The sequence below is a fragment of the Fundulus heteroclitus genome, chromosome 6, assembly GCF_011125445.2.
Source record: "Fundulus heteroclitus isolate FHET01 chromosome 6, MU-UCD_Fhet_4.1, whole genome shotgun sequence".
Taxonomy (NCBI): Eukaryota; Metazoa; Chordata; class Actinopteri; order Cyprinodontiformes; family Fundulidae; genus Fundulus; species Fundulus heteroclitus.
The window spans coordinates 9,286,860-9,312,264 of record NC_046366.1 but is presented as its reverse complement, the minus strand read 5'-3'; the positions used below and the strand labels follow the sequence as shown (position 1 = coordinate 9,312,264).

Sequence of the window (25,405 nt, the reverse complement as noted above, 5' to 3'; positions counted from 1 at the left end):
CTGAAAGAACCGCAGTGGAATGTGAATGCTGTTTTGGGAGGTGTATTTATTTGTGGCGCATGGTTCGATTGATTTATTTGACAAGACAAACGAGTGTCTATGATAGACTGGTGACCTGTCCAGGGTGAACCCCGCCTCTCGCCCACTGACAGCTGGAGATAGGCACCAGCAACCCCTCGCGACCCCATAAAGGATAGACGAGTTAGAAAATGGATGGATGGATGGATGGATGGACAAACGAGTATTCCTCTCCAGTATCACCCTGGGCTTGTTGACAATGAGGGATTCCAGCAAAGAGAATGCCTGAATGTGATCTACTGATCTCCTCACATGGTAAAACCTTCACTAATTGGGTTGGTCTGATATCTCTCTAATGTTGCTCCAATTGCGTCTTTTTGCAGCCTTCAGGTGTAACGTGAAGCTGACTGTGACTGATATAAATATGAATGGATTTGAATTTGGTCCGGTTTTCATTGTAAGGTGGCTTAAAACGACTTGCTGTGTTTCAATCCAAAACAGATTTACCAAACTGAAAAGGAATGTTGCTAATATTATTGAAAAAAAAATGTCTTCACTTTATGAAATTTCCATGTATATTCAAACTCTTTGATCTTTTTCCACATTTACAGCCACAATCGACATATTTTGTTACGTCGTTTTAAGGCTTACGGGGCCTTAAAAGAATGTAACAGATAAAATTGGACAAGTGTGGAGTGCATTTGTATTCAGCTCCTTTTCCCAGATGCGACCAACTAAAATCCAGTGCAACCCAGCGCCTTCATAAGTCACCTAATTAGCAAACAGAGTCCACCTGTCTGTAACGCAATCTCAGTACAACTACAGCCTTCTGATGACAGCTTAAACACCAACGAACACAGCAGACGAGGTCAAGCAGAAAATTAGTGGAGAGTTTAAAGCAGAGTTGGGTTAGAAAATAATTTCCCAAGTTTTGAACATCTCAGGGAGAACTGTTTAATCCGTAGTCTTAAAACGTAAATAAATAAAGGTTTACATCGACAAAGCAACCAAGACATGTCCTTTCATTTAAACTGACTGGAGAGAGGTAATCAGAGAAGAAGCCAAGAGGACCGTGGCATCTCTGGAGGAGCTGCAGGGATCTGTAGGTGAGGTGGTGTAATCTGTCGACAGGGCAACTATCAGTCATGCACTACACACATCTGTCCTCTATGTCCTTGCCCGTGAGGCAGACATCATATCTATTTTAGGACTAGGCTTAAACCTGCTGTTTTCAACAAAGCTTAGTGGCTTCTGTTATCCTGAGCCTATCGCTGCAGTCATGCTGCTACGGGCTTAGGCTGCTGGAGGACATGATGACCACTTTCCCTCACTCTATTATTATTATTGTTGAGTTGTATGAATTGCTGCAAGGTTAACGACAACATGCAATTGTCTCAGTGAGCCATAAAAAAAGTCCTGTTTGTGCTTTGCCAGAAGCCAGGTAGTGGACACAGCAAACACGGCAAAGAAGACTAAAGCTGAGTTTTTGGCTCAAATGCTTTGACTGCACTTCATCAAACACACCATCACCACTTTGAAACATGGTGGTGGCAGCGTCATGCTGTGGGGATACAGTCATTCAGGAGGACAGAGAAGCTGATCAGAGTTAAGGAGATGAACATAAACGCTATACTTTTCTATTTGTCATCTTTTAAAATTTGGAAATCAGGTGCCATTTTCCTTCAACTTCACAATTAACTACTCAATTGTTCTGGCCAGCCGCAATAAACTGTATTGAGGTTTGTAGTCGTAATGTAACAAAACGTGGAAAAGTGCAAGATGTATGCATACTTTAGGTAAAGATCTGTGTGTAGCAATAATGTTTTGTGACATGCAGCTGAGGTGTGCTCATAGGGTTGCCTGTCTACGGAGGTCTCCATAATGATTTGATTTCTCATGCAGTGATAGTAGGCGCTGTCTCTCACCAGAATCATAGTTCCCTTTTGCGAGGTGCTATGCCTTCTCCAGTCCTGCAGAGGACAGTCTCCCGCTGGTTTACTGCTGGCTGCGGACAGGGAGTTCAGCCGAGGGCTGCTGTGGTAGTCCTGCTGCAGGGTGGCCTTGGACTCAAACAGGGCTCGCAGCGCTCTGGTGCCAGAAGCCTCTCTCTGAGGCAGGATTTCCATGGAGCGACTCCTGGACAGATTGCTCCAGAAGTTCCCAGTCTCCCTGCTGTCCAGCCTCTTCCAGCGGCTGTCCACGCAGGTTTCTGGATCCTGAAGGCACAAGATGAGTTTTATGTGTTCTTCTGCCACGCAACGCGATCACGTTAAAAAGAGTCTGACCTCAAATCCTTCCTCGGCTTTTTCTGAACTCCTGAGGTCCATGCAGCTTTGGTAACTGTTAGGAAAAAAATGGGACACATTTATTTCTTTTTTTTTTGCATACGTGTGTGTGCTGGGTTGTATGTCCCCCAGAATGTATGAACAAAGTGTGGACTTACTGCTGCACCAGCTGAGAAACAGACTTCCTGTTCCAGTTTGCTGCTGATGACATGACCCAGGATTTTTCCTGAACCCCAGAGAGGCTCCTCAACGACTGAGTCCTCCTCAGGCCAAACGTCTCCATAGCACTGTTTTTACCTACAGCTTTGAAAGAGGAATGAAAGTTTCTGCCTTTAAAATCAGTTGACTGTAAACATTTCACTGTTGATCATGCCTTGAACGCCAAGTAGAAGCTGATCCATGGCCTTTTAAAAATTATTTAAATCCAAAATCACTGACCAATCAGTCATAAAGCTGAGGTTTAACTTTATTGGAGTTATTCTATAACAGGCTGAAACACTGACAGTCATATGACTCCGTTAATGTTTAGAAACTTTGGGACTTCCGCTGCAAATCCAGCTGTATCTCACTGCATCCCAAAGCAAAAATGAGTGAACGATTTTGTCTTTCCAAAAAAAAGTCAGTGTGAGTTAGTTCATCAGAGACAAAGCTGCATGCTGCTTTACATTCAGAAAAATGCATGTTTACAACCATATTCTTTAGAAGTAATGCAAAAAAAAAAAAAGAGTCTCCAGAAACCTTCAATTATGTTGCAGACATTTAAAGCGCCCTTCATGAAATGACACAATTTTATCTGCCAAATCAAATAGAAAAGTCATACCTGAAGAGGAGGAGAAGATGAAGAAGCAGCCACCTGTGTGTCGCTGTCCTTTTCTCTGATTTTTTGCTTTGGGAGCATCTCTCACAAGACACAGCAATTTCTGGTGGCCAAAGTCCTTTCACACCTTGTGATTCAGGAACAGCCGGAAATCACTCATTTTTTATCATAGCATCTCCTGATGAATTTATCTGATCCTGACCAGTAAAACACAAGGCAACCATTTATTAAAAAAACATTCTTTTTAATGTTTCTTTCTGGTTTAATTTCTGAGGAAATGTGTTCATCCCGTAATTTTCCACATTTTGCGTATTTTTTGTGAATCAACAACACAAGGTCGTTCATAATTGTGAAATGGAGAAAAATAATATATAAAAAAAATGTTTCACACTGTAAATCTAAAAAGTTAGGTGTGCATTTGTATTCAGCCCTCCTCAGTCAATACTTTCTGAAACCACCACTGCAATTAGGGCTGCAAATATTTTCGGGTGTATTTATTGGTTTTGCCTATCTAGATACTTAAATGTTCGCCTACTGATTTTGCACCTTACCTGAACTTAATTGGATTCAGGTCTGGACTTCGATTGGGCCATTTTAGGTTATGAATCTGTTGTAATATAAACCAATAGTTGGTCCTCAGGACCACTGATCTCTATTTATGCACTGGACTGCTGATTGGCCGTTGGTAGTACACGTCGCTGTGAAGCCACCAGCCGCCATATTGGTACTCCCTATTTTCCACCAGTAACTAGGGAATACATGCACTACAGCATCGAACAACGATGATTTCCTCATGTTCAGGGGGGCTTTAGACTTTTAAAATGTCAAATCCCATATACGTTTATGCTGTGTCTGTGCATTAGCCTTTAAATCTGACATAGATTTACAATAGAGCTAAATTAATGAACCAATTTAAGCACTCCACAGAGGTTCGGTTTCTACTCTAGAAAAGTCACATAAATTTGCCAAATACACACTCAAGTGCACATCTATACATTACATACACAGCATGTGCACACACACATTTCTGAATAATAATAATAATAATAATAATAATAATAATAATAATAATAATAATAATAATAATAATAATAATAATAATAATAATAATAATGCAAGTAACAGTAAACAAATTACCAAAAATATCTTTAATGATGTAATGATATACAGAGTTGCGGTTCTAGTTGAGAATTTGCATATACTATACATACTACAAGTATTTATGCACACACATGTACACAAACACACACATACACTATCCAGTGATTGAATAACTTTAATAACAGAAGTTGCACATGTAGTTCATTATTTCATTCCAATGTTTCATCCGTGCAGCATCACTGTGTGGAAATCTGCAATCAACTAAATCAATATATTTATAGATAGATAGATAGATAGATAGATAGATAGATAGATAGATAGATAGATAGATAGACATGCACAAGTCGGCATGTTTGTGCTGTGATTCTGTGAGAGTAGGGAGTAGCAAGATGGCGGCCGCCGGCCAGTGACTTCAGTTTTTCGGCCAATTGGCTATTCAGTGAATAAATCAGTGCTCAGGACCCACTGTCCTTCATGTTTGTCATGTTCTGGCCCGGCTGACAGCATGGTTCTCTCATATTCCTCCTGCACCGTGTAATCAAGATTATCTGCTGCACCTGGGTGCCTCCTCCCACAGCTGAGCAATCAGCATCACTCCATTCACCTGCTCTCATCCCTTTTACACTGAACCGCCACAGTCAGCCGGTGCCAGATCATTTGAAAGCCTTGAGCGAGTAGATGTCCAGTGGTTTTTCCTGCCTGGTTTCCAGATTTTGACCTCAACCACATATCATACATCTTCCAGCCTTGCCAAGCTCCTCTTCGGACATCTGCTCTGCCTTCTCTTGCCTGGAACAGCCTGGACTAATCTCACGACTGTGAGCCTTGCCTAGCCCAGCTTTTTCAGATCAGTCTGATTTTCTCTGTCCCACTGTGAATGAACCATGTCTGTCCTACTAAACTGATCTCTGCCAACCTGCCCTTCACCTCCTGCTCTGAGCAGCCTGCACTCAGCCTTGTTAGGCCTCTGTTTACTCCGGCAGCAGGTTTTCCTGCCTGCTCCACGTTTCTGATATTATTTCATAAACCTTTGTTTATGTGCAGCACCGTGTCAGGCTTGAATACCTGCTTCTCTGTTTGTCTGGTCCAGCATTACAATGTTTTAAATGAATCTCGCCTCCAGCACACCTGATTTAAATTATTGCATTAACCTCAAGATGCCATCAAGTATGAAGCCTGTTAATCACATATTTGAAGGTGTGTGGTGGCTGGCATGAAGGACAGTAGGCCTTGAGGACTAGGGTTGAGAACCAGAAGAGATGTAAATACAGGAGCAACATGGTTGTTTTGCTCTTTCAAACAAACCTTCTTAATGGGTAAAAATTGTCTCCCTTGCTTTATTCATGCTTAAAGATTATTAATGTTGTGATTAATTTAATAATATGAAATAAGAGATTAAAGAGAAAACTTCAACCCTACACTGCCCACAAATTTTTTTCTCTCCTTTGGGAATTAGAAGGTTTTAGTAATTTGATCTTAGTTTCATTTATGCTGTATAACGTTAATCACACACAGATGGACATGTTTACTGGTTAGTCAACTTCTCAGAATAAGATGGTCTGAATAGAAGTGCATGCCACTTGTTTTTATTTTTTTCAAGGAATGTTTAAAAAAAATCATTTCCCCTCCACTTCACAAGTATACAAATAAAATAAAGAAAGAAACCTTGAAGCTTGTGGCTGTAATATGAAGTATGTAAAAGTTGAATTGCTCTACTATTGCAAGGCCCTGTATAGATGCTGGAAACATCGGTCTGTTTATAAAACTATCACTCAGTCATAGTGAGCTGTAGAAATGACTCAAGATTCGTCTTTTGAGTGTAGGCAAAACAGGAAAGTTTGGGGTTTATTCAGCTTATAGACTGCTTTAGAATCAATATGTAATGCTGCCTAATCTGATTCTCTCCTTTTCTATAACTTAAAAACAAAAATTGGTAAATTAATCTTCCAGTGTATGAAAGCTGTTTTAACAGCATATTAGTGCAGACTGGCTGTTGTTATATATCGAGGCCGATAGTTTTGTTGCATTCGTATCTAGAAGCTAAGTTTATAATAATTTAGATTCTTAGATCTTAGATTCAGGATTCCGGCTCTTGAATACTTATTAGTCATTACTTCACTGCATCAATAAATTAATTCGCAAGTATTTTTAACCCATCAGACCAAACTTAGACTTCCCTGAAATAAACCTGATGCCATGCAGTGGTAAAAGTTAGTTCTTTTTTCATAGACGTGCAATGTTAAAAGTTCCCTAAACTGCAACAAAGGTCTTAGGCCTAAACCAGGTCAATATCTTCCCTTCAGCAACTGTGCACTTGGCTCAATGCGGTCAGGCAACGATTGTCAATGCTTTGTGTTGTACTGGATGATGTGAGTTTGAAAGCAGCAACTGGAGTTTTGAAACTGTTGTGATCTTTGGGACTTTGGTTTACTTTTTTTTAAGCTATGTCATCCTTTGTTTTCCATATTTGGTTAGTTTCTTATTTTTAAGATTATTTATGCTTTTTGTTCTGTACTTTGTATTCATCCATACATTTTCTATACCCGCTTATCCGTGCAGGGTCATGTGGGAGGGGGGTTGGGCTGGTGCCTATCTCCAGTGGTCAGTGGGCGAGAGGCGGGGTACACCCTGGGCAGGTCGCCAGTCCATCAGGGAAACACAGAGACAGACAGGACAAATAACCAAGCACACACTCACACCTGAGGAGAATTTAGAGTAACCAGTAAACCTGCCCGTCATGTTTTTGGACTGTGGGAGGAAGCGGAGGGACAATATGCAAACTCCATGCGAAAAGACTCCAGGTTCAACCTGGGACCCTTTTGCTGCAAGGCAACAGCGCTACTAACTGCGCTACCTTATGGCCCTGCTTTAATATAATTTAGTTTTTGTATTTTCTCTGTCTCCTTGTGTTGTCTGTTAGTCATGGTAGTCTAATAATCTGTAGTGTTTTGACCTTCTAGCTACGCCGAAGTTTACATTCTCCCAGTGTTTCCTCGCTGTCTCTGCTTCCTATACTCCCAACTGTCTCTCATCACTTTACAACTCATCTGTCTAGAGTTCCAGGAACCAACCTCCTCAGGATAAACACTGCTTGGTCTTCTCACTCCTAAAACTCTATGACACAGATGTTATTGTTCCCAGATGCTTCCACTTGATGATACCAATACAGCTGACTCTGAAATGGGTAATTTTAAGGACATTTTATGAATGGACTTATTGCTTAGACAGAATTCATGCTTGAAGTCCCTGAGCTCTGGGCGAGCGCTCCTCTCCTCCACGAATGTTTGTAGAAGCTATCAGCATGCCCAGGTGCTTGATTGTATAAACCTGTGGCAATAAAAGTGACCGGGACACCTGAAGTCACTGGTTTGTGTTGGAAATCCTTTATTTTTTGGTAATATTGTGTTCTTCACAGAATTTACAAAAAAACATATATTTACAGAAATTTGAAAGGCCAGTTGTTTGTACACAGATGTTTCCTGCATAGACCAGGAGATGGCGCCAAACCAACAAGGCTGCTCCTATCAAAAGGGCATTATAAGTCCTTGCTTGTTGACAGAGCATCGTTTTTATTACTTTACTGTCTGCCATGCACATAACTGTACATCACAGCTGTTTTACGACTAAAGGTTACCGAAGCATAACAGTTAAGTTTCTGTTACCTAGATAGTGATTCCTTTAGCAAATGCACAACTCCTGGACAAGAATAGGCTCCATTACTGAGCTAATTGAGAGGCTCGTTGTCTGCTAGTAATGCATGTGTTTTTCCAGCTGCAGAGGAGGAGAAGAAAGGCGATGAACATTTGGGTGGGGGGGCAGGAGGGGAGGGGGAGTCACCCAGCTCTCACCCATTCAGTTTCACTGAGCAGTCAGTTCTGGCGTAAACAGCTGACAACAGAGCAGGTCTCCTTCCTCCAGCTGCTGCATGTTCCTGCAGGAGGCTCACATGGAGCCACATGTGACCGCCAGCCAGAGCAGAGCACGCTGTGCTGGAAGTCAGTGAGGGAACAGGAGCTCCCAGAGTAGGACTGACAGCCAGGCTCAGCACGCCATGCCTGCATGTTCTCACGCAAATCCAGCCCTTCTGTAATGTGGGCACATAACTAAACTGCCACTGCAAAAACAGAAGGAAATTCATCTTTGCCCAGCGATGAACTTCGGCTTTTTTGTGATGCAAATATGCCTTTTGCATCCAAGTTGCATCACATATTCAAGTTCGAAAGTTTGTCAGAAAGGTCACCGCAGCTCTCTTGTTGACAAGAGGCTCATTGTTGGAGGAGGAGGGGAGAGGGGGGGTGTCAAACCCATTCATGCTGCTGCTTTGTTGTTTCAGCTTGAGCTGCTCACGTACAGCTAGATAAGATCATTTCTGTTGAAAGTTTTAAGTTGTATAACCTACTTTAAAACGTGGGCTGCAGCTGTACTCGCTTCTGCAGCGTTGTTTTACACCACAAGGACATGTTAGCAGATCTGCTTTTTTTTCCCATGCAATTTGCTTTGTAGATTGTCTGAATCTAAGCATGGATGTTGCGCAGAAAATAACCACTGGCTGTAAGATGTTTTAGCCACGGTCGGATATGATACTATTGGCCCGGATCCAGACGGAGCCATTAGTCACAGGAAACTCTCAGTTTCACCACCTACTCAGGCCAAACAAAAGCAGATGTCACAGCACTTAACGTGTCACTAGGTGGAAATTTGATCCACGTCTTTATCTAATGACATTTTTAAACTAGAGAGCGTCGTTATCATTGCTTTTCTCTGTAATGAATGATGCCGGTGAACCCGATGTTCAGCCGGACACAGAGTTACGTTTTTAAAAGGTTTATTGTGAGGATGAGCGGTGACGGGTGAGGCAGGCAAGCAGAACCAGACTTGAAACATGAATAATGGCTGAAGGTGCAGGCAGGCAGGGATGAGCAGGAGACCAGCAGATGCAGAGAGTGAGAGACCAGAACAGGCGATTTGGACCGATGAACCGCCAGAAAGGGCAAAGCAAGCGACTGGAACTCACGGGGAAACAGGCAGAACTGCAGCAGGCAGACACAGACAACTTTCTTCAGTGAATCAAACAGAAGATTCCAGCTAGTTAAGCACACAGGACCTGGTAGAGCCAAAGCACACCACACAGGATGAGAGCAGAGTTCTGGCAGTGAGTGGATGACTGAGGCAGTTATATGTAGACAGGTGAACAGAGCTGACTAATTAGTGTAGCAGGTGGATCTGGTTAGGAGCTGGCTGGACGGAGACTGAGCTGATTGGATAGTGGCTGAGAGGTGAAGGCTGGTCCAAGAAAAGTCCAGAAAAGTCCAAAATAAACAAACAAAAACCTAAATGGTTTTATATTCCAACTGATTCATAACCTAAAATGAAGGTATCCAAAAATATTGAATAGGCTTTTCACGGTGAATAATATCCATATTAACATTTCCTGGTAGTTTCTGTTATTTTCCTTCTATCCAAAGCAAGATGTGAGGCCTGGCTTTTAATTAGCACAAGCTGCTGAAAACCAAAGCAATGGAGTAATTAATTTACCATCAAAGCATGAGTAAAAAGGTGTATGGTAATGTTTGTTTTTCGGATAACTGTGGTGCCTTGGTAACAGCTGCACACACAAAGTGTGTCCACCTACAATTAAAAGACAGTATGCCGTGTCCTGCTAAATGTACATCCTGATGCTTTGGTGCATGTCAGCCAGAAGCAGTAAGGGAGGCTCCGCCCACCCATCGGCCAGCACATGAGGTGGTTACCGTGGAGACTGAACGCAGAGGAGACATTGCTGACCAGAGAGTCACGCTGACGTCTTAGGCTAGGTTGATGCTTGTGGATCAAGAGATGTAGCAGGTGCTATTTGATCTTTAACGCCTGAAGAAAGAGATTACTTTATCAATATTGTCCAGACAAGAGAAGCATTGTTTTTTTTAATTGCCAATTATTGATATATTGACTGCATCGCATTGTAACTAGTATGAAACTGGAATGTATGTAACTGAATTGGAATATGCCTTTACACTTAAGGTTGATTTTATTCTATATTTCTATAGATAATACCGGATCTGATTTTCTTGTAAAGTGCATTGAGATAATTTGTTGTGAGTTGGTGCTACATCAATAAATTCATAACTGAAATTGAATATACATGAAAAATAAATGAATAAGATGGTACTTAGTGGAAAATAATTATAAAAACAGCAAAACTATGAAGTCAGAAAGGCAGTGAGTCTTTGAAAATGGTAAATTTTAGCTTGACCTATAATGGGCTGGGTATACCCTTCCTCTTGCCCAATGACTGCTGGACAATTGTACAAGGGATGGATGGACGCTTACAGTTTGATTGCTCTGGTCCCAGTATTAAGGTCTCTGTCGTATTTAGTTCAATTAATTTTTATTGATATAGCACCAATTCACAACACATGTCATCTCAAGGCACTTTAAAAATTCAGATTCAATCAAATCCTCCAGACAGATTGGCCAAAATGTTTCCTTTTCCCATGCACATTTTTGGAGGAAGCTTGAACATGTGGTGAGAACCCACACATGCAATCTGAGAACATGCAGAAAGAGCCCACAGGTTGGGATTCGAACCCAACCTGTGGGCTCTTTCTGCAAGGCAACAGTGCTAACAACTGTGCCATTGTGAAGCCCCAGAAGAGAATGCATGCTTTTTCCTGATTTCCTATAAAAAAAAAAAAGTAGAAAATCTGAGAGTTCACCTGTTTTCAAATGCTCTCACAGTTTTCTTGGTGAACACATGGAACCCACCAGACATAAACGGGATGGTGAAGGACCCATGCTGTTGGATGCTGTTCTTCAAAAGGGACAGAAAAGCTGGTCAGAATCGATGGGAAGAGGGCTTTAAATACAAGGCAGTCCTGGAAGAATACCTTGAAGAAGGTTCACCTTTCAGTGGGAGAACAGCACTACATTCAAAGTCAGACTTACTGTGGCTTGGCTTAGATCCAATCCCACCCATGTGTTAGAACGGCCTAGTCAAAGTTCAGACGTGAATTAAACGACAATCTCTGTTCGCATGCTGTCCATCTAGTCAGACTGCTGAGCTGTATGGTAAAGAAGAATGGACATTACAAAATATATATAACCCTCGGATGGGCAGAGCTGTTAAAGACATAGCAAAAGAAAGCAGTAATATGCACACCACAGATTTTCATATATATATATATATATATATATATATATATATATATATATATATATATATATATATATATATATATATATATTTAAAAAAGCATGCATCACTGTCTGTTGACTTCATAGCTTTACGCTTTAGGGTCGTAACATGACAATAAAATTGGAAAAGTTAAAGGGGTGTGAATACTTTTGCAAAGCCCTGTAAATATTACCCCCTTTTTTTGCCTGGAGTGACCTTAAACTGAAATTAAGGGACAATGTAAGGTTTACAGTGATGTTACCATGATGACGGTGATGACGGCGATGATGCCACAGTGCCGCTGATAAAAGCAAGCTGGTGATTCACCTTATTCTCTCTAAAATAGAAACACTTGGTTTATATCCGCTCTGTTCCATGGCGATGACTGTTACAGTATGACATCAGAAGCCTTTCTGTCTGTCTGCCTGTCTGTTTGTCTGCCTGTCTGTCTCTTCTGTCCCTCCATTCTGTCCAGCACTAAACAACCGGACGCCTCCTGTGAAAACAGGGAGCGAGCTCTCGGAAACAGGGTGAACCCCTGAAGAGGAGTCCTCAGGAATCAGGGATGGAACTGGGGCAGACTTTCACTCGCCTGAAGCCCTGTCAGACTTTGTCGGTACATGGCTGTATGTGGGCCATCCCTGGCACAGCTCGACTGAGAAAACCGGGCTGTGAAAGGCAGGCAGCAACCTGAGCAGCAGCCAGAATGTAGGTTAAACGTAAGGTTACGTAACGTGGACTGAAAGCCCACTTGTGGTTTGCTCTCATAGATAGGATTTATAGGCACAGAACACATTTGTGTGTGAAGAATCATTTTTATCTCTGTTAGTTGATCCAGCCCTACTTAGCTTACTACTGCAGTGTGAGGTAGCATTCATTTTCCACCAAGACTCGTTTCTGTTCTCTTTGTGCTGCAAGAGTGCAGGCTAAAAAAAAAAAAAAAAGAAAGAAAAAAAAGGGATCCGCCCCCTCCTGACACATTAGGACACATGCAAGTCACAGTGTGACAGCCTGCATGGGCAACAGGAAACTCCAACTGTATTGCACAGATGTATTTTGGTCCAGGCAGTGCAATTGTTCTAAAAATAGCCTCAAAGCCTCACAGAGCACTTTGATCATGTGCTACAAGTAAGTCACACCAAGACGCACGCTGTGGATCGGCTTCACTGTCGCTAAAGGTCCGGTTTTAGCTGCACGTTATTGACTGTTTTCGCTGTTTTCACTGTACTAATCCTCCCCCGGTGTTTACTCCTCACGCAGGTTACTGACAGAGAAGCAAAGAGAGTGCAGTGCACTGTAGTGATCCCATCTAAAGTGGGTCACCCTCTTGTAACACACTTACATGAAGAGCTGAGGTCAGCAGGCTATCTGTCCGTCCTCTGGCCAGAGCGTTTGGATTTACAGATACTTAGGCATTAAGAGCAATTTTTTTTGTGTTTAACTTTTCAAAAGGAGGCATATCAACATGGGGGTCAAAGCCCAAGCTCATTTGGTATTTTAGTCTTTCCCTTCATCTGTCTGTCCATCTGTTAATCCGATGCACTCCGGGTCTGTTTTCTTGAGAGCTCAGCTTCATTTTTCTTCCTGCACAGTAACCTATGATTATCTTTAAAACCAGAGGCACTGGAATGTTAATCCTTTAATTTTCTTTACTTGCTGTTTTTTTTTGGGTTTTTTTACACTGAAATATCTCCCTTTGCGCTGCATGTGCGTAAATAAACGTAATTCATGTCAGCATCTGTTTATAAAGCAGAACACGAAATCCGGAGATAGGATTTCTTTGAGCGAAAGTGTCTGCAGGGTTGCGCCGAGATCCATTATCCTTGTTTCCATCTGCAGCTCCTCTTCGCTGAGGGAGGCTTCCTGGAGTTTCTGGAACACACCAGCAATAAAAGAGTCATGTTTCAATAAAGTAACACCAATACCAGTCAGAGTGTGTCACCTAAAAACAAGTGCTTACTCACCATTTTCAGACAGGTTTGGGGAATTTTGCACATGTTGCATCTCATATGCATGGTTGGGAAATGAACAGAACTTATTTACCTCTTATCTAGTCACGATGACCAGTCAAATCCCTTTTACACTACAAATCTCCTTCACCCAGCCACACACAGAACGGCTCACACAGGTATACACAACAGTCCAGGTTCAGGGCATAACAATAATAATTGTTGTTTCCACATTTATTTATTTATCGTGATCTAAATACGCTTGTGTCTTTAATTTTGATTTCAGAGAGTATTACTTTTAAATTTCACATTCACTCTGGTACTGCCAGTAACGACACAGCATTTATTCGGTTGTGGTCTCTGACTGGAGCACCTTCTCCCACACATTTGCTGAGTCATCTACATGGCTTGGAATCAACTTTGTACTTCTTCTAAAAGCTTGTGGCTTCCTTTTAACAGTAGCTTTCTTCTTGGTACTCCTTAGAGAAGGCCAAATTTAATGAGCGCACAACCAAGGTCAAGAGTCCTACCTGCAGCTTTCTGCAGCTCCTCCAGAGTTACCATGGACCTCTTGGCTGCTTTTTGAATTAATGTGGGTCTCCGTGGGTCCTTGGGCCAGCCTTGGATGATGGCCATATTTTTGCAGATTTGGAATTGCCTTGAATTATTTGTACTTTTTGAGGATCAATTAAACCACATTGTTCTGATACTGTTTTCAAAAAAATGTAAAGTGGGAAACCGTTCAATGGTAATGAATAATATTTCAGCAGAAGGACAACAGCTACAGCATTTTAAAATGATGGACAGCTAATTTTGTGGAGGCTAGAAAAGCAGGTTTAAACATATCCTGAATAATTGTTTGTTTGTTTTTTTATTCCAATCATGGCAAAGCTCAAGCTTCTTAAATTGTATTCACCGTGTCACCATGGCAACTTTACAAAACATCCTACTTTTAGTGTACCACCCAAGAATATAAGTGGCCACGCCTTTCAAAACTTTTTGCAAGCGCAGCTGGTTTAGTCTGAGCAGAGAAAGCTGTATTCTGACCAGAACTAGTAAAAAAAATGTGCAACTGCTTCTTAATCTCCTTTGATTATCAGTGAGCCTCTGTTTTACTTCAAATAACGGAGCAGTCATCTGACAAACATCCAGAAGAGATGAATATAAACGCCGGGCTGCTTTCCCAGTCACCAGCTGGAGGGTTAAAGGTTCTTTATTTACTAGCTCGTCATTACTGGCGCAAACCGCTCCAGTGTGAACACAACAGACAGGAATCTGTGGGCCGCGCTGAGACTCATGAGCGTCTACCGCCTCTGCGTGTGTCACAGCCTGCGTCAGGACACACGGAGAAGACACACAGAAGAAGAACACGTCCTAAGCCAAGAGGTTGCTCTGCGTAGCGCTTCCGGCTACGCTTAAGATGGCGTTGCTATAAATGTCATTTTATGAAACGTAAAGCTTTCAGTATATTTCAGCACAATATAAAGGATTAAATTAACGTTAAGCTGTCAATGTCTAGAAATATGTAATCGGAGGCAAAGTCAAGCTTCAGTTCAAGCGGTGAGGCGTCTCCGTTGTTGGGGTTAGCATAGCTAGCAATCCCCGGTGGTTGTGCGCAGGCGCGAGAGTCCAGTCGGCGAACTATCTCGACGCAGCCCGTGTCTTTGGCAGCTCCCGGCCAGTGCTCTCATATTCACATTAGTACTACTGTGCAGCTTCACATAAACAGAACAAAATGCTCAGCTGGCCCGACGGCAGCGGAGGGCCGTAACTTCGTGACACTCTTGGACCCTCTTTTACTGGCATGCTCGTCTGTACTTTGCGGTGAGTAAGCAACGCACAATAAATCTACACACTATTTGTATTCCACAGTGTTTCTGTTTTTGTTAATACTAACCCCATAGTTGCCCTAATCGTTTTTAATCATAAATATGTAGCTACAATTAATCTGATACATGACTAATTAATGCCTAATTATCGGTCATTTTACAGTTTCTGCGATTTAAATGAAGGTATGAACTTTGCCGAAACTTAAACCCCTTGTTTAAGCAAGTATGTGACTGTGGAGCCGTGGAGCAGTTTTTTTGGCAAGGTGCCCAGCTTTAAATGGAGCCTGTGCCACAGCGGCGTTTGCGGCGTACAGACAGAGGGGAACACTGCCGCCGTTGTAGCTGACATGAACCCAGTATGTGTGCGTTTGTGAAAAGGTGAGGAGGTCAGCTGCCTAATGACTGTTATTATGCCAAACAGGAAGCGACCCCTACGCTCCTTCAGCGCAAACCCAGCGTGAGGCGCGCGCGACATTCCTGCAGGGATAATAGAGAACACCACAAAAAAAAAATAATAAAATTAAATAAAATAAAAAATAGCTAGTAATGTTTTTTTATTCTTCTTCTTCTCATTAACATAGCGGTGTAATGTCGTCAGATTATGATATTTATTGACAGGCGATGTTCTGGTTCACGTGAACGCGCGCGTGCACAGTGTTGCTGCCGCTACTTTGAACCTTTAAATTATTGATGCGGTCTCAGTGGGTACCTAGCTGTGCAGCGAGTCTTTCTACTCTGTCAGATATGACATAAATGGGATGGAACTGGGACAGGTACACTTGTACTTGTGCCGCAGTATTAATTGCAAATGCTGTCAATGTCTTTTGTTTTTGTTCAATCTGTGGAAACATTTGTTTTGCGGGAGAGATTAAAAAAACACACACATCTGTCTGCAGGGAGTTTCACTGGATGAGCTGTTATTCCCCAAGAAGCTGACTGAGCTGTCTCTTGTTTCACCTCTGCCTTTTTTTTTTAAACAATGAATCAGGACGTTGTCTGCTGTGGACACACACCATTAATTTCCAAGCCTTTCTATGGGCTAACCGTGACAACCACCCTAACCTTTACCAGTATATACCTAACCCTCACTTTACATCAAAGTCCTCACTTTACTAAGTAAAATGAGCAAAACGTGTTCTCGCTCGGCTGCAAGTACAACAACACCCTTATTGGTTCAAGTCGTTCCCTCGTGGCGGACGGTCAGAAAGCCTTACTTATTGTGTATTAGTGCAAGACAATGGCCATCAGTGCACACCAAGCTATATTGTGCTCTGCATTCCTTTATGATGAGTAAATCTGCTATTTCCGCTCATGTGCACAAGCTGTACTTTTTCTTCAGCGACGCCACATTCAACCAACCACAGATCTGAGTTGACCTTTTCTCTGGTGATCAGCAGGTTTAATACTGAATACTCTCCTGGTCATTAAAACTAAGAGCTCCCACCATTTACAACCAACAGCTTATACTTTAATGTACTTTTTTTAGTTTGTTAAACATTAAGTAATGATAGAGACATGTGCTTTGATGCATACATGCCTTTAATAATTTTTTTTTATTTTTTTTACTTTTTCTGCTAAATTCAAAACTATCACTTTTATCAAAGAACCTGCAGCAGATTTCTTTTCTTTTACGTGTTCTAGTTGGAAAGTCAGACGTTAAGTAAAACCAGAATTTGTTACTAGCCAGGAAAAGCCTGGCCAACACCTCTCTAGTCGTTTTAGATTGTAAGATTGGGTTATGTTTCCTTTCCAACGTGTAAGTGCACACTGAATAATGCGTCATAATGCAAAAAGCATGTTGCAAATAAACAGATACGTTTAGACCTCAGGTTTCACTCTCTTTTGATGTGGGGGTTTTCAGATTAAGACTGAACAATAATAGGAAAACTGTCAGTTTGTTTGTTTCAGCCCAACATCAATCAGCCCATCATCACCGTGGGAAAATGTGCATTGTTTTCCGCCTCTTTCGGCGTTCTCTTTAGCTCAACCCCTGCTAAGATCTGTTTCCCTCAAAGTGCTCCTGTTTGGATTCATTTTCCATGTTCGTGTCCAAAAATAGCAGCCACTTGATCCACCACACGCCCCAGCCCTGAGCATACAACCGCTGGACGATCCGTTTCCGTGTATTCTTTGCATAAAAAAACTTTAGGAATCACTGGAATGTTAATTACTCTGCAGGGAAACGAAAGAAGAGCTGTGAAGTTGCTTTGTTGTCGCTAAGTCTCTTAAGTGCTCGGCTTGTTATAACTGAGAGTATGGTTTTGTTCGTTTGCTTGGAAAACATTAGTTTCTAGGTAAATCACTATATCACTGTCTGATTAGCCTAAGCAAACTTGTCCACGGGAACCGGCTACACCAGGAAGAGCTTCTCATTCCTGAAGCTGTCACTTGTAAAAAAAAAAGTGCTGAGCACATTTACTGTCTCAAACTGGTGTTTCGATGATGCTGGTCAGTGAGACTGTTTCAAACAAAAACGTATAACGTGATCCAACTGCTTTTGTTGCAAACAGAACGGCAACAATTATTTCTACAGCGGCAACAATTATAGAACATGGAATTCTGCAGTCGTAATAATGTTTTCTACATGTTTATTATGTGGTTTTAACTTTGGAATAAACACCTACTAAATTTAGTAGCTTGTGTTCGTGGCACAGAATATATATTTAATACCTTTCTGTTTCACATCTTAGAGACACCAGTGGAGCAGGTTGATATTAGCTTGCTAGTCACTCAGGTGACCTGCTCAGGTAGACAACTTAGCAGTCAAATGTAGTTTTAAAACATAGTTTACTTAAAGGTGCATAGTGCAAGTTTTGAAGTTAAAAATGACTTTTATTTCCTATACATGCCCTATTGCCCGATGTGTAAAATGTGTTATCCTCTAAATAGATGAACTGCTGTAAATACTGCAGTTGCCTCTATAGGCTCCGTTAGTCAGTTCAGGAGAGAGTGATTCAGGCTGAATCCTCTGGGCGAGCACGTGGGAATGTTAATTACTCTGCAAGCGCAACAAAAGAAGAGCTGTGAAGTTGCTTTTGTTCACCTGCCTACTTTGTTGAGTCTCCACCGTAATCAATGCAATAGCCAGAGAACACGGGTTGACTTAAATATTTAGAGCGTTCTTACCTCAGAAGACATGACGCCTCTAAACAAAAGAGCTGTGCAGTCACAGGAGCAGATGCTTTTACTCTTCTCACATGCACGTGCACAACACTGATGTCATTTCAACTTGTCACCAGAGGGGGCAGACGTCTGCAAAAATCCTGCAATTAACGCTATGCTCCTTTAATCCTCCAACAACCCTGGGATTTGAGTCATGATTTAGTGCTAGAGAAAAAGTTCCACTAAGGTTTGCCATAGAATATTATATATTATCAGAAAATTCCTTTTCCTGCATGGATACTATCGTCAGCTGAAGTTCTCACCAAATATAGAAAATATTCACGGGATTTCTAGAACTTTGTGTCAGTTTTTGTAAAAACAACTTGATTTCAAAATGAGAAAAATAAGTGAATAGTTTTTCTTATCTAATAAGAGTCCTTTTTAGGTGGGATTATCAGAGCTTGGGCTTGTCAAACATTGGCATTACGATTGATTTTTATTTTTGGTGTAGCATATCTCATAATAAACGTCAACTGTTTTGACTTAGTGCAAAAACAAATCCACAGTGCAGCAACATGTGGAGGAGGGGCAGCACTGTGTATCCTGTGCTCTGACTGCACCTTTTTTTAACCTTAGGAACACTATGATGGAAAGTTTTAAGGGTTTTGAAGCTGTGACCTTTTAAACCTTAAACTTTGATACCTGTAACCAGCCCATCCCTAGTTAAGATGTTTTGTGTCTTGTCAGGCAGAAGAAGGAAAATGATCGCTGCTTCTCCAGAAAAAAGCATGACTTCACTTCCTACGTTATTAGGCTGCATATTTATAACAACAGAGTGTTTGTTATTTTAAACCTGTGTTCTTGTTTCTTCTGTGTTCAGGCAGAACGTTTAGGAACCACCACAGCCAAAAAATGAGAGACATCCATAAGAGGAAGTTTGCAGAGGTAGAAGAAGATCCCTGCTACTCCCCCTCCTCCTCCTCCTCCTCCTCCTCGACCTCTTCCTCTCCATCTTCTGTCTCGTCTCCCGCCTCCTCAGAGTGGGAGTCCGACGGGGAGGGGAGCTCATCTGTAAACCAAGATTTCACTCCTTTCAGTCCTACTTCAGCCTCCAGCTCACCCAGTAAGTTGCTTTCCCTCCCCTTTTCTTTCAAATAATGCAAACCTTCCTCCTTATCGGCCTGTTTTCTCATCAGCGTTTTATAGGAGTGTCTCTTATCAACCTGCAGCAGAAGTTATAACCGACTGATATGGAAACGCCGGCCGTAAGCTCGTTCCAGATAAGACATGCAGAGAGGGACCGGTCTCTGCAGAGCCTGTCCGCTGGTGTAGATCATTTGCTTGAGCAGTAGGAAGTAGAGGAGTCAATTTGAATAGCAGGGTCACTTTAAACAAGTCATATCAAATGGCTTCATTAAGTTAGGAAGCTGCACTCTCCATTACACATCAGCTGCATAGATTATCCTGTTAAATCCCAAACAATGGGGTTGACTCGGGTGGTATTTAAAAAGAAAGATGTTGTAAGAATAAAAATGAGAAATATTTAAAAAGAAAAATATTTTTTTTATATGTGGCATGGCTTTCTAGAAGTGAAGAACAAACTGATACAAATAAAAAAGGCCAAGGTTCCCGACAAACAAATAAAACCTGACTACTTCCCTCTACAGAGAGCCGACAAGGTAAATAATCTGCTCAAATGCAAAAAAACAAACAAACTCGAGCACCCAGAGAAGAAGGAAATCAAACCATAGAAAAAGAGAAAGCCAAACAAAAAGAAAGCCAGAGTCCTCAAGAACACGGAGATCTAAATCCGTCAGATCCAGAATAAAGCGCAGCCGGATCCAGGCCTCACTGCCAGTCCAGCTTCACGGACAAAAAGACTGGAGGACAGGAGACGTCAGAAGAGAGGAGGCGAGGAGTGCGGACGGCGGTGTAGAGACAAACGAGGGGTTATAGAGATGTTTTCAGAACGGTTACAGTAATCTCCTCCTCAGGACAAACACTGCCTATACCAGCCAGTCACGGATTAACAGATTTAGACGGGATGTGTTTAGTCAAACGGAGCAGATGACAGAATCTTAGCTCTGTTCACGCCACGTTTTGCTGCTGGGGCTCAGACCTGGTCATGTTCAAAGATCATGTTGTTGCTGAGGCCAAACAATAAAATAGCCTGAATGACACTGCAGTCGACTGTCAAGTGTCGAGTTACTGTCCAGAAAAGATAAAAATAACTTCATCTTCTTGCTACAGTTGATCGGTGTTTTTGTTTTACACAAAAGCCTTTATTGGCCTTTTCTTTTGACTTGAGTGTCAACTATCCCAAGAACTGGAGCCAGGCTCCTGCGTTATGCCCCCTAGTGGTCACTTTGCTGTAACCTTTGTTCATTACAAAGTTCAGGCTGGTTATTCTTTAGCCCCTTAATGTTTTTTTGTTTCTGGTGCACTTTTATTTACAAATGGTGTTTGCGTAATGATTAGCTATAGGCTTCAAGTGGTTTTGAACACATCTGAGGCGGGCAATGTAATGGTGGACTATACCTTGTGCTCAACCAGTTTTTGTCCATGATCACCTTATTTACAGGTCCTTGGTATTTATCCTGCCTAAACTTTTTCAACATTGGAATGAAAAAGACAGGGAAAAGAAAAAAAATACTTAGTCAATGTAATGTTTTCTGAAGAACTGAGGATGAGATAGAGGAGGGTAAAGTTAGACATAAAACATCTTAGAAGAATGCATTCTAAAATCCTGACAGTAGAGTTTAGATTTAGATCACAAGTAAATAAAATTATCAAATAATGTAATGGTTCAGGATTGACGTTTATTTACCATCCCTCATCTTCCCATGAACCTCAGCCCCCCTCCCCTTGAAGCGGCCACTACCACACTTCCCTGTGAGCATGGTGTGTTCAGGCTGATGCACAGCTTGTGTTTTCTACAACACGTAGTGTCTTGTATGCAGTTCCATTTATTTTCATCCAACCAGATAACCGTCATCCACATGTTTGCCCTTCCAAAGTGCCCACAGGGCCTCTTATGGCTTTCTTTTTGCATCGTTTATGTCAACAGATTCAGTGCTTTTCTGCATTTTTATTGTTTTTTATTTTAGGTAGACAGCTACCTTCAGCTATTTTTTGTAATCAGGTCATACTCCTCCCAAGTTTAGATAATGGATTGAGCAGTGGTCCTAACCAGCTTTTAGCGTCTCTCCAACGTTCTCCCTGAGCGGTCTGCTATGTTCCTTGGACTTCATGGTGCTCTTTGTTCACTGATGTTCTCTAACAAACCTCTGAGGCTTTCACAGAACATCTGCATTCATCCCAAGATTAAAATACACACAAGGGTTTTTACAATTAAATTAAATTATTCAATTAATTCAATTGCATTCATCTCAAGATTAAAATACACACAAAGGTTTTTACAATTCAATTAAATTATTCAATTAATTCAATTCAATTAATTATAAAAATCAGATTATACAAGTTTTATGCCAGTTTTGGTTACATTAGTTCTTCCGAGTTATCAAAGTAATGGACGTGGAATGCAAATACAGTTGTCAGATTTTTATTTGTAAACAAATATTGAAAGCCATGTTTTGTGGTCCTTCAACTGTGGAGTTTTTGTGTCATTGTGTTAATGTATCAAATAAAATCTCAATTAAATAGATTGAAGTTTATGGTTTTGATGTAACGAAAGAGAAATCATAGTTAATGTGTGCCTATATATATATATATATATATATATATATATATATATATATATATATATATATATATATATATATATATATATATATATATATATATATATATATATATATACACACACATACATATTTACCCTTGCAGAAAGTCAAAAATGTCCAGAGTTTTATCTAATGCTTGTGCCGTTTTCTTCCCTCAAACCCAATCAGTTTGGCCCATCTTGAAGAAGCCGAAGCTCACAAAAACACTGAGCAGCGTTCGCTTCGACCAGGTGACAGAGTTCAGCTTTCCCCGCTGCCAGGGTTTCACCAGCGTCCCCAGCCGAGGGGGTGCCACCCTCGGCATGGTGCGGAAACACAGCGCCCTCCGAAGGTACACCGTGGACGAGCATGCACTGGAGCAGCGTAGCAGGCGCAAGGAGAGGCACAGAGAAAAACTGAGGCAACAGAGGTTTGAGGCACTGAAGCACAAGGTGAGTGCTCTGGTTCTCCTCCACCTTGCACTGCCCTTCTGCACAGAGATCCTCTAACTGGATCTGCTGTTTTGTTTGCTTCCAGCTGATCATCAGTGGAGCTGTTGACCAAAAGGAAGCAGAGAAGCTGACGATGGATCAACTTCTGGATGAAGACCCTGACCCGATCCAAGTTAGTGAGTCTGACATGGAAGACGGAGGCTTCCTTCAGCCATTCTCTTCAAAACAGCGACAGGCTCTGCTCCTGGCAGCAGGGGTGAAAACCATCGACAAGGAGGAGAAGAGGCAGCTTCACACTCTGCGGCTCTCCAGAGAGGCCTGTGGCTGTGACTGTCAGGGCTTCTGTGAGCCGGAGACCTGCGCCTGCAGTCAGGCAGGCATTAAGTGCCAGGTAAAACATCAAGAGCTGCGGCGCCTTGCAAAAATATTCACAGGCAAAAACTGGAAAAGAAATACTGGTGCAAGGCATCGCAAACTCTTAAGGATTTAGGGAACGCGTGTTTATGGTGTTGTGTCTGATTAGCAGCTTGTTGCATTACTTGCTTTTCTTGCTTTAATAAACTCAGGGTGAGGGTTAGTTGTGCATATTTTTGAGAAATTGTCTCATTTCTTCCTTACCAACAGGTGGACCGCCTGAACTTCCCCTGTGGGTGCACCAAGGACAGCTGTGGGAACGTGCAGGGGCGCATCGAGTTCGACGGCAGGCGCGTTCGGACCCACTACATCCACACAGTCATGAGGCTGGAGCTGCGGAGGCGGCTGAAACGTGAAACGCTCATCAGTGGGGAACAGGCAGGACTCTCCGAGGAGCTCCAAGAGTTTGACGAGCACGAGGAGGTCCGCGCTGAGCAGAGCGCCGAGGAGACCAGGTGTCCTTTCAGGTCCGGCTTGGAGGAGGATCATCTTCCTTTCACCATGCCGGCTACTCCTCCCAGTCCGTTCCCCTGCGTCCCAGAGGGGTTGGCCATGGAGGAGAACAGCTGCAGCAGCGACATGTCTGAGTCCTCTCTCTCCTCCTCTGAATGCGACGCAGGAGGATTCTTCAGCGGGACTCAGAGTCCTCCTGACGTCGCCGCCGCCGATGACAACTACTACTCGCGCAGCCAGGTTAGGCACATGATGGAACCCCTGACGCAGCACAGCTGCAGCTCTGCAACTACTGACAATAAGAGACCGCACACGCCCATCACGCTCACAGACAACATGGAGCCCAGCAGGAACTATCTCGATGAGAACGCCAATCAATCCAGAGACTTTTTCAGCGAAGACTCTTTGGAGGACTTCCCTAACACCCCTTCTCCCACGGTGGACTATTCCTTCAGTAGATACATGGACCTGAGCCTCTCCTCTGACTCCGACCTGGAGTTCTTCCACAGAGACTACCCCTCTGGACCACTGCACAGCTCCTTCAAAGACTACAGACACCCAGACACGTTTCAGCGCTTCCAGCTCTTCAGCTCTGTGAATTTACCGCAGCAGGAGTCAAGCACCCAGCTCCTGGAGGCTCTGATCGGCCTGACTGAATCCGGCACAGAGCACATGTATTCAGTCACAGACACTCAGCTTTCATAAGAATTAAATAAATCACCCAGAGGAGTGCTTTGTTTTTTTATATATTTATTATAATTTTAAAGTACAAAAATTTGTTTTTCATAATGGATTTTTTGTTCCATTTGAAAATAATTTGTCATTTTCAAGAGAAACCACACTTGCATAATTAATGCGTTTACTAATTCCTTAACCTACACGAAAATTGTACGTAGGATGTAGTTTATTTTCACCATGACCAATAATATCAAACTCTAGCACAAACTAGGTGTAGGAACTGCAATACAGTATATAATGAAGAGCACGCTGTCATAGCATATTAATAAAAACAGCAAGTCTGCTAGGGAACAGAGAAGATGTCCGCAGGATTTCAGCTCCCAGTTTGGGGAATCCTTCTCATATTTAATTTCCAGACCATACCTTGAGTACCTGTTTACTGGGCCGATAAATGTATTTATTTATTTAATCGCAGATTTTGTTTTTGTTTCAATCAGTGGAAACATCATTATTACGTGCTAAAAATGAAGGGAGTTTACACATCAGTGACTGAGTAATAATTAGTATTTTAATGGTAGCGGTTTCCCTTTAACTATGGCTGCATGAAAGCAGCCGTGTGTTTACCACCACAGGGTCCTATAGAGTCCATATTTGAAGCAGACATTTTTATTCCACATTACAGAAAACACAGCTCTGTGGTTTAGTGGGCAATTACCAGTCGGGCCTTTCGATGAGATGCCAGTGAAACGGCAAAGAGTGACCAGAGTTGGTTCCTCTACTTTTTCACTACTGACCTACTTATTTAAGCTCTTGTGTTTTAAATGAAAGCAATTGCATCATGTTGTACATTTCACTTCAAAAGAAAATGTTGTAAATACCGTGACACTGTGGTATTTCTGCTCAAGGTTATCATACTGTGAGAATCTGAAGCTGGTAGCAAGCCTAGTTTCTGCTTTAGTCCCTGTAATGCATTCTGGTTAGTCTGTTTGAGCAAAACCAGAAACAAATGCAGCTGGTGAACCTTTTTTTTTTTTTTTTGCAACATGTCAAAAGTTGGCTGCTCTACGCTCTGTAGTTCCTCCTTTTTCAATGCTCTGCCGCAACCAAACTGCTGTTAGATTCCCATCTTCGTTTTACCATGGATGCCATGTTTACAGTAATATATAAGAAAACCAGCTTCAGCTCTGTATTAGTGGTGACTATTGTCGTAGCTGTTTAACAATTAAATGGATAGCAATGGATTTTATATGTCATGCATAATGTTCAGAGATTTTTTAAATTATATATTTGAAACAGAAAAAATTGCCAAATATAAATATTGTACTATTATTAACTCAACAATGATTCAATAAACTAAACGTGTTTGCTTTTTTACCAATGAGTTCATCCATTTGTCGGAATCTTCTTACCAATG

At 41.9% G+C, this 25,405-nt stretch overlaps 1 protein-coding gene and 1 long non-coding RNA gene across 3 annotated transcripts; one reads left to right on the top strand and one right to left on the bottom strand.

Annotated features, from left to right (window-relative positions):
- Positions 1-10,002: 10,002 nt before the first annotated feature.
- LOC118563410 lies at positions 10,003-11,858 on the bottom strand. Its single transcript, XR_004931208.1, has 4 exons — positions 11,655-11,858; positions 11,164-11,279; positions 10,935-11,029; positions 10,003-10,086 (listed from the first exon to the last, which is right to left on the bottom strand). It is a non-coding gene; the product is annotated as an uncharacterized LOC118563410 (long non-coding RNA).
- A 3,147-nt stretch (positions 11,859-15,005) lies between these two features.
- LOC105930240 (cysteine/serine-rich nuclear protein 2) lies at positions 15,006-25,365 on the top strand. 2 transcript variants are annotated; one of them, XM_012868346.3, is made up of 5 exons: positions 15,006-15,165; positions 19,153-19,395; positions 22,184-22,446; positions 22,532-22,837; positions 23,071-25,365. In XM_012868346.3, exons 2-5 carry the CDS (start codon positions 19,185-19,187, stop codon positions 24,016-24,018), a joined length of 1,728 nt encoding a protein of 575 aa, XP_012723800.2. In that variant the 5' UTR covers positions 15,006-15,165; positions 19,153-19,184; the 3' UTR covers positions 24,019-25,365. The 2 variants fall into 2 exon arrangements, with proteins under 2 accessions (XP_012723800.2, XP_021175116.2); XM_021319441.2 differs by lacking the exon at positions 15,006-15,165 and adding an exon at positions 19,469-19,537 and having other exon boundaries at positions 19,303-19,395.
- The last annotated feature ends 40 nt before the right edge of the window (positions 25,366-25,405 follow it).

What these genes read in the sequence shown, in the direction of transcription:
- LOC105930240 (XM_012868346.3), top strand. Translation starts at nt 19,185, where the DNA reads ATGAGAGACATCCATAAGAGGAAGTTTGCAGAGGTAGAAGAAGATCCC. An exon ending in TTCAGCCTCCAGCTCACCCA is followed by an intron (nt 19,396 to 22,183) that starts GTAAGTTGCTTT and finishes AAACCCAATCAG; the next exon opens with TTTGGCCCATCTTGAAGAAG. An exon ending in TTGAGGCACTGAAGCACAAG is followed by an intron (nt 22,447 to 22,531) that starts GTGAGTGCTCTG and finishes GTTTGCTTCCAG; the next exon opens with CTGATCATCAGTGGAGCTGT.